At 38.5% G+C, this 8,426-nt stretch overlaps 1 protein-coding gene across 1 annotated transcript in view; it reads left to right on the top strand.

Moving 5' to 3' along the window:
- The first annotated feature begins 8,336 nt into the window (after positions 1–8,336).
- Positions 8,337–8,426, top strand: part of LOC139116579 (uncharacterized) — an 84,620-nt gene continuing 84,530 nt past the window's right edge. Inside the window, exon 1 of the mRNA XM_070679174.1 lies at positions 8,337–8,423. Coding sequence (XP_070535275.1) covers positions 8,379–8,423 — 45 coding nt within the window. The 5' untranslated portion in view covers positions 8,337–8,378. The remainder of the gene's footprint in view (positions 8,424–8,426) is intronic.

Here is an 8,426-nt window from a genome sequence, read left to right as displayed (position 1 = left end):
ACAAATATAAGAATTTCGGATGAATGTGAAGAAATCTGATAGAGGTCAACCTAAGGACAATGTATATCAAGTTCAATGCAATCAATCCCGAACTTTGGGAGAAAATGTTTCTTTGACCAAAAGTGGGGAAATTTGCCCCCAAAATACAAACACCAAAATTTGAACATTTGATATCTCCATTTGAACAAATTCACATTTCGACTCCTGGGTACACCGAAATACTAAGATGGTAGATGCTGTGGTATTTGAGTTTTTGAAGTGCACAGACATGCACATCCACACATACTTATGTATACATACGTGCACATAGAGACATCGTTGACTTACCACATATAAGCTCTCTTTGGTATATATTCATATACCAAATGTGACCTAAAAGCACCTTGACCACTTCTACATGTAATTACTCTGTCACTGTCAAATAGGAGAAATAATGCGGCGCCAAGCTTTCATATTAATTTGTTTATTAGATCGTCCGTTAGAAGGCACAATAATTTGCAACAATTACAAGTGTCACGACAGCACATTCTGCACGGCTGGCTTTCTTTTACTGTAGAATACCTATTGCAAAATGATGCATGCTTTTTTGTAGAAAAGCACTTCCTCTAGTTCATCCTGTCTATGTGGAAGCGTAAAATTGACATTTGAATTGCTAATTCATTAATCTGATCATTACTTACAATATCCTGGCCACCATTTTGTTGAAGTCAATGTTGGAGAATTTATGATGAATTCTTGGGTGCTTGGATCATAGGCGGCTCTTGTTTCCAAACCTCAGATAAAAGTTCCTGTTTCAGATATGTAAAAAGAAAAGATTTTCATACTAGGAAGGTTGGTAATTTGAAGAGGAATTTGATTATTATTTGTAGGGAAGGAAGAAAATTCATGACTATTCGAAAGATCACAGATAGCACCTCTTGGAAAGAAAAATTTCACAATACTTTGCTTGTATGCTGCTTAACTTGTCAAAGATAGTGGATTACTATATTTTGCAGATAAGAATGGAAATTGATCTAAATGCCATCACACTTGTGTAATTGGTTTGCAAAGTTGTTTCAACATTTACTACAGGATCGGCTGCGGCAAACAACAGACGGATGATGTGTTGTTCCACAATAGACTTCCACTGTAGTTGTTGATAGAGCAACGAAACCTGTCTGCCAACGGGAACTGATTAGTGTCTGTGTGTATAGGGTTGAGATTTCCTGAGTTTCCATCCCCGTGCATTTCGACAACTCTCTATATAGCTTCTGGCGTACGTACACCTCTTTTCCCATGGATCATGATTTTTTGCCAAAGAACTTCATACTATGCAAATGCAACCAGAGTCTAATGACAATTAAACTCTGACTCGGCTGTGATTCAATGTAACTCAGAGCGGTGGTATATAAGGAATGTAATATGATTCTGTGTATGTGAAGTGCACTGCAAAGTTAACTTTCTGGATGTGTGTTTATTATGGGTCCATAAAGGCTCTTTGATTTTCACCCACAGTTAAAAATCAGTGCAACTTTTGAGGCAAGTTTTCAAATACATTTATCAACCAATTACACAAGTGTGATACTGATAACATTTAGATCGATTTCACTGTCCATTCTTACCTGCAGTTCAGTGTAAATGAAGTTTTCACTGCCTTATTTTTGTGAAATTGGAAACCTTTTTTCCATAGGCATAATAAAAAGATAACTCTATATGAATTTCAAATACCCATAAATGTAACATGATTTCTCTCCTAGGAAGAACATTTGCATGGTGACCCTGATTTTGGAAAGACAATGGTTTACAGATTTTGTTTTTGAAAGGATTTTTCAGGAAAAGTTTATATATTTGTTTAAAGGCTGGTATCACCAGGAACACTTTACACTTTGACCCTATATCCCATAATGGTTACATTCATCACATTCGACTTGTCAGAAAATTCTACTCTCTAAGGGCAATGGATTATAAAAAAAACATGCGCACGGTAAATGCAAATAATTACGCTTGGCCGTCCCCCCCTCCAACTCCGAACGAAAGTTTGGATGTATGAAAATCCGACCAAGCCTCATTCTTTATTAGCATGATTACGGTTGGTAATTACATCACTATGAAATCACGCATACGCTACCACCATCCCCGGCATGACATCCCTTCCAAATTCAATCTTTGTTCAGCGCGAACTCAACAATAATGCAACCAAATGAATGAATTGAATTGCAAGTGTATCCAAAATTATTGTTATATTATTTTGCACGTGCCCTGAACCACATGTATGTCAAAAGAATGGTACATGCCACACAAATTGTCTATATATGCTAATGAGCGCTTGGCTGTCTGACTGTCTGTGACTTGTAGGGCCGATAAATATCGGTGATTTCGGACTTAAACTATGATACTAGACGATAATTTGTCAAATCGTGGGTAAATATCCGATGTATATTGGAGATTTCACCACCCAACAGATCTGACCATCCGACTACGCAACTTGAAAAATAGCATCCATGGTCGGTAGTCAAGAATCCTGCATGTTTTACGTTATTAGATTTATTCATTCACGAAATACGTTTTTTACGTAAGGTAATCTAGAGAGCATGATTCAACGAGTCGCGGCACAAAGCGAATGCATTTCAGGAGTCGCATTGAGTTTCGTGAAAGTTGGATAGGTTGGCGACAATATTGGATAGAATTTGGCGAGAGTTGAATGAAGGTTGGCTCAAAATGTAAGGTGTTAATTTTGGTATGGATTACAGGCAAAATTGGCGAGAGTTGAATGAAGTTTGGCCACAGGTGGATGGAATTGGGCGATAGTTGAATGATGTTGGCCACAGTTGGGTCGAATTGGGCGAGAGTTTGGTCGAATGGGCGAGAGTTGAATGAAGTTGGCCACAGTTGGGTCGAATTGGACGAGAGTTGAATGAAGGTGGCCACAGTTGGGTCGAATTGGGCGAGAGTTGAATGAAGGTGGCCACAGTTGGGTCGAATTGGGCGAGAGATGAATGAAGGTTGGCTCAAAATGCAGGTGTTAATTTTGGCATGGATTACACGCCATACTCACAATACATTATCATTTTTTACGCGAGTGATCAAGCTGACGTTTCTCTGTTTGGACTCTCACAATGGTCATAAAGGTGCGGGATTGCTGGCTAGCCAAAATAGCCAGCTTTGACATATTTAGCAGCTATTCAGCTAAGATGGTTTACAGCAATGACTCAAGGGATAATTAGCGGCTATCCAGCTATTATGTTTAGGAGCCAATGACGGAAACCTAATAGCTGCTTCATGGTTGTTGAGCAGCTATTTATCTATTCTGCTATCATACCAAAATCCTTGGCTATTCAGCTATTCAAGCTAATTGCCGTTTTTTAGCCGCTATTAGCCAATGTTAGCTGGCTATTAGCTGGCTATCAGCTATTTTCTTATCAATCTTATTCATGCAAAATCACTGTCATGTTTTCCCGTATTAATTATTGCCTTGCCTTAAAACTTATACTCTCATCATTAACTCGCCGAACGAGGTGACATAAATTCGTACGTGTATTTTCTGACTTGTTAATTACATATTCAACACTCGCTTACGAACTTTTAAACTCGAGAAGTGTTCCAATGTCTTACGGTGTGATTACTCTTGCAAGGGAGCACCTGTTTGTCGATATCATTCTTAAAGCCCGGTGCAAAATGGACCTGGATCCGGATCAACGCCAAGTTTGAGTGGGCGTTTGGGGCATGGTTCTGGATAATGAGTCTGTTGGTAACGGTTGCTATTGTTTGCATTATCTGCGTAATCTGTTTGCTAACATTTACTATCTATTTCCTACCATTTCCTGAGAGTGTTTCTCAGTCAATGTAAGTAAAATAGGTTATGACAACCACGAAGTTTTCATCCTGTCTGCAGGCCGATATGCATGTAACTCTAAGCGTACACATGGTTGTTTACCTCTTAATTGTTCTCTTATGCACAGCATATTTTTGATCAGTTGACACCTCTGCGCGTCACTGAATGATTGACATTGTTTTGAATCACGGAACGACTGTTCCCCAGGGGCCACTTCCTTTGTTAAGAAAGCGATTTTTCCCCTTAATCGCCGTAATTTTAAATTGCTTTGTGAAACTTTGTTGATACCTGGAGCTATGGCCTACGCGTTTATGAAACAGTCTCTTTTTATGGTATGCCAATAATGTTAGTTTGAGAATTGATTCAGCTGATTTTCATGGAGCGGTCTACCTTGCTGTTGCCAGTCGTCAGTCAAGAGTCATTATGAATTTTCGATGAGTTAGGGGTCTTTATACCGCGCACCCGGTTTCATTACACCAATTATTTCCATTGCCGATTTAGTGATATCGCAACTGCGCTTCCTCCGCTTTTACACATGAACTTGTCGCAGGTCTTTGTCTGATTTAGATAATGTGTAATCTGTCATTCATGTTTGTCGCCGGGATAAGTATCTGTTAAAACATGTAAAGTGGGCATTAACATTGCCAATTATCATGTAAAGCGTGATCTTTTGGTGTGATTCTACCCTTCGCTTATAACTTAAGACAATAAACAAAATAATTTCCGCAGTCACCATTTCCTCTGTAGAGCCCCGCTCGACAAGAAATGCACAATGCAATTAGATATTTTAAAGTAACTTGACATATGATATTACTTCTTTTGTTCTACACATATTCTCGCACATCTTTCATTTAATACAGAGGGCAAGCCAAAACAACAGCTTATCGTCCAAACGCTTGTGTATCAACCTATGTAAGTACTTGTCAGTTGTGGGAAGCCTTCTAAAACATTTTTGTGTTCAGAAGCAAAGATATTTAATAAGTCTTTGCACAAAAGACAATGCAAAACCTGTCACAGGTATTTGATTAGCCTCTGCGTGAATGCCGGTACAATTTATCACATGAAACTTTTCCAAACAGACTAACTGACCACAACTACTCTACCGCTCAACCAGCCACGTGTCTTAATATATTTTTTGGTTCTACAAATCGCACGATTCCCCGGTCATTTCGTCTTACAACAAAAATTGTTCATGCCAGTGAATGAAATCCTCAATACGTACAATTTGTGATTTCTTTAGCTCTCAATGCAGAAAAAATGCCATGTGCTATGGTTAGTAGAAACTTACACTTGTATGAAAGAAAACATTTTTGATAAATAATAATAATAATAATAATAATAATAATTATTATTAAGCTTATTATTATTATTATTATTATTATTATTATTATTATTATTATTATCTCTTAAAACGCCTTCAATGTAAAAACAACACCTAAAGGCGCAGAACATACCAAGCTAAAGTTTAAAAAGTTACAGATTTAAAAAACTAATAAAAACTCTATGAAAAGGTAAGTTTTAACATCAGATTTAAAACCATCATAGTCGTTAAAACAGCGGATCTCAGATGGAAGCTTATTCCACAACCGTTGAGCTGAAATAGCAAATGACCTATAACCATAAAAAGTGGTTTTACCGATTGGCTGATGCAAACTAAGTGAACCCTCAGCAGTCGACCGAGGGTGCAACCAGGAACACGGATATTTAAAAGTTAAACTTAAAGAACTCAATGCTACGTTCTTGGTTCTACAATATTTCTTAAGTATATTTATGAGGTGTCTAATTCTCTGTACACCTAATTAAAAGTCATGCTCATAACTTTCCTAATAAGTAGTTGTCAGGCTTTTTCAGACGTGTCCACTGCTTAGCTGGTACCCAGCTAATAGCCAGCTAAGAGTGGCTATTCGCGGCTAAAAACAGCTAATAGCTTGAAAAGTTCAATAGCCAGCCCGTTCTAACTACGGGAGTTGTTAGCTGGTAGCCAGATAATAGCTGGCTAAAAACGGCTGGTAGCTTGAAGAGCTCAATAGCCAGCCCATTTTGGCATCATCATGCCAAGATTCCCCGGCACAAACGCTGTAGGTTCGAAAGCATTCCATGTGAAAAAATACCTTACTTGAGGTGCGAACTGACTGTCAATCGGTGATTGCTCGACAAATATCATCGTTGATGTCATATTCATCAACATTGTGATATTTTGTTCTACTTGATCGGTAGTTTATTTACTCTCTGGGCAGTCATAAGCCATTAATTCGGTAATGCGGAAATTTTAAGCGTTCAGGGGATTAGCCTACATACATGGTTTGTGCCGGCCGATCACATCATAAGGAGTTTGTAGCTGGTAGCCAGCTAATAGTAAGCTAAGACTGGCTATTATCTGCTAAAAACGGCCATTAGCTTGAATAGCTCTATTAGCAGCCCTACAATAATCATTTATGTTTAGCTGAATAGCTACCTACTACATTTTTTAACAGCTTAAAGTTTCCTGTGGAAATTAATAACAGCTTAAATAGCAACAAACAGCTAATAGCTATTCTTATGGCTTACGTAGCCATTAGCTACCTAGCTATTAAGGGGCTATTCAGCTATCCAGCAATCCCGCACCCCACTCACAATGCTGGCGCCTCGAAATACCAGCACAGTATCGACAACATAATCTCGCTCATTACACATTTAAAAGAATTACCCAGTAACTTATTTTTCTCAGGGAGGTATTCTGCGTACTACCCCAATGTTCTATTGTGTTTCAAAAATATCTTAATATTGAGCCGTTGTTATCATTTTAATTTATTTATGACGTAGGTTTGAAACAAAAGATTGTAGCAAGCCAAGCACGGGCAAGTGATAATTTCTACTTTTGTAATCCTTTCTAATGTCGGTAAATCAAAGTAATATCTTATTATGCTCTTTATGACGTGACATCCGACATAGCCAGGATACTGTATAAATGGACATACTAACTCAGAGGAACTAGAACTTGGACCACGGTCACTCCTCTGTGGAGTGACCAAGACTCAACAGAGGACAAACTAAATTGGTCCGACACAGGCAGATTCATGTATCGTTAGGCGTATTGATGGTTCTGTGTTCCATTAATAAGATCCAGTTATACATCAACACTTGTCGTCAGTTCCAGCTTCTTTCCTTTAAGATATGACATGGAAGCTGGAACTGACCACAAGTGCTGATGTATAACTTGAACTTATTTATTGAATACGGAACCATGAATGGACTTACCGACCCAGCCGCTGATACATGAGTCTTGGTTTGTCCTAGTTCCTAGTTTCATATCCTCAACTCAGAGGGAACGGACGTATTATTTTGAAAATGAGGTCATTTTCTATTTCGAAATTGGCCAATGTATTAATCTTCCAAAGTGGTACACGCAATAGTAATATTTACACGCTCACAATATATTAGCGTTCTTGGATGTGAGTGAAAAAGCTAACGTTTCTTTGTTTGGACTCATGCCGGCCTGGAAGGTATCCCAGAATTCACCACTTTATCTTCGCTTCAAAATAACGGCCATCTAGGAATAAAGCGATAAAGATGCAAAATTTTCAAACTAATTTTAAGAGCCACTAATATATTTTCTAGTAAACTCATTTTCACGCAAACGACGTTGTTTTGCCTGATGTACAAGGCAGTGGTATATTTTTTACGAATTTTCATCAGTTCTACGCATGAATTTTTTGATCGAAAAATTGGTGCTTTGTAAATTTTGGTCAAACATCCAATGCATTTACTTTTCCCAGGACTTTTTTGATGAAATTTGTATGGTCAATCCAATCAATGTGGTATCATTCGACTCTAAATGGTACGAAACGTGTCACACTGTCAGCCGACCCCTATCGACATCTAGCGTTTTCACGTAAGGGGCTTTCTTTGTGCATATACTTTTGGCGATTTTCTAAACTGTGGATGCCTTATGTAAACATAGCCTGGCCTGCAGCTGGAGGCCGGGACAGCAGGTAACACGATCCCTGTCCGTTTCGACCCAAGTAATTCACACCCTCTTGTCATTGTTTGATGTCAGATCAATCACGATGCCTTAGTCACTTCGACCTCAGTCACTTTTCATGGTACATGTACCTGACAACCTTTTACTGAGTACATTATGCAACTTGTTTCTATGAGAAAAGCTGCTTGCTTCGAATTCGCTACAACAACCTGATACATGTGATACTTGTTGGTGGCCTGAGGTACCCCGGCCCCATTGTCGTTTACTGACAATTGAACGTGTGGCACTGAAGTGGGGGGGATTAGCATGTCATTTACTGATTTTTGGAATGAGGCATCCGTCATTATACTAATTTGCATACAATGAGTAGCTCATTATTCATGAATGTATGCAACTTAATATTGCCAGCGAGATATGGACAAAACGTAAAGTGGAAACCGTCCAATCGTGCGCATGTAGAAGTGAAATTCATCTTAGTCATAAAGTTTAATTGTAGAAACTTGGAAGGAAACCCTTCATGATCTAAATTAATGCATCCTCAATCTTCAGCATTTTTTGAAGAACAGTTCCTGATTGAAATCATTTGAAGATTTTGAAATCTCTCAAATGACGACTTTGATCGGTTACCGCGCCACAGGAATCGATGGACAGGTA

Source organism: Ptychodera flava, chromosome 17 (genome assembly GCF_041260155.1).
Source record: "Ptychodera flava strain L36383 chromosome 17, AS_Pfla_20210202, whole genome shotgun sequence".
In the NCBI taxonomy this organism is placed as follows: Eukaryota; Metazoa; Hemichordata; class Enteropneusta; family Ptychoderidae; genus Ptychodera; species Ptychodera flava.
Note: the sequence above shows the minus strand (reverse complement) of the source record. Positions and strands in the feature narration are given on the sequence as shown.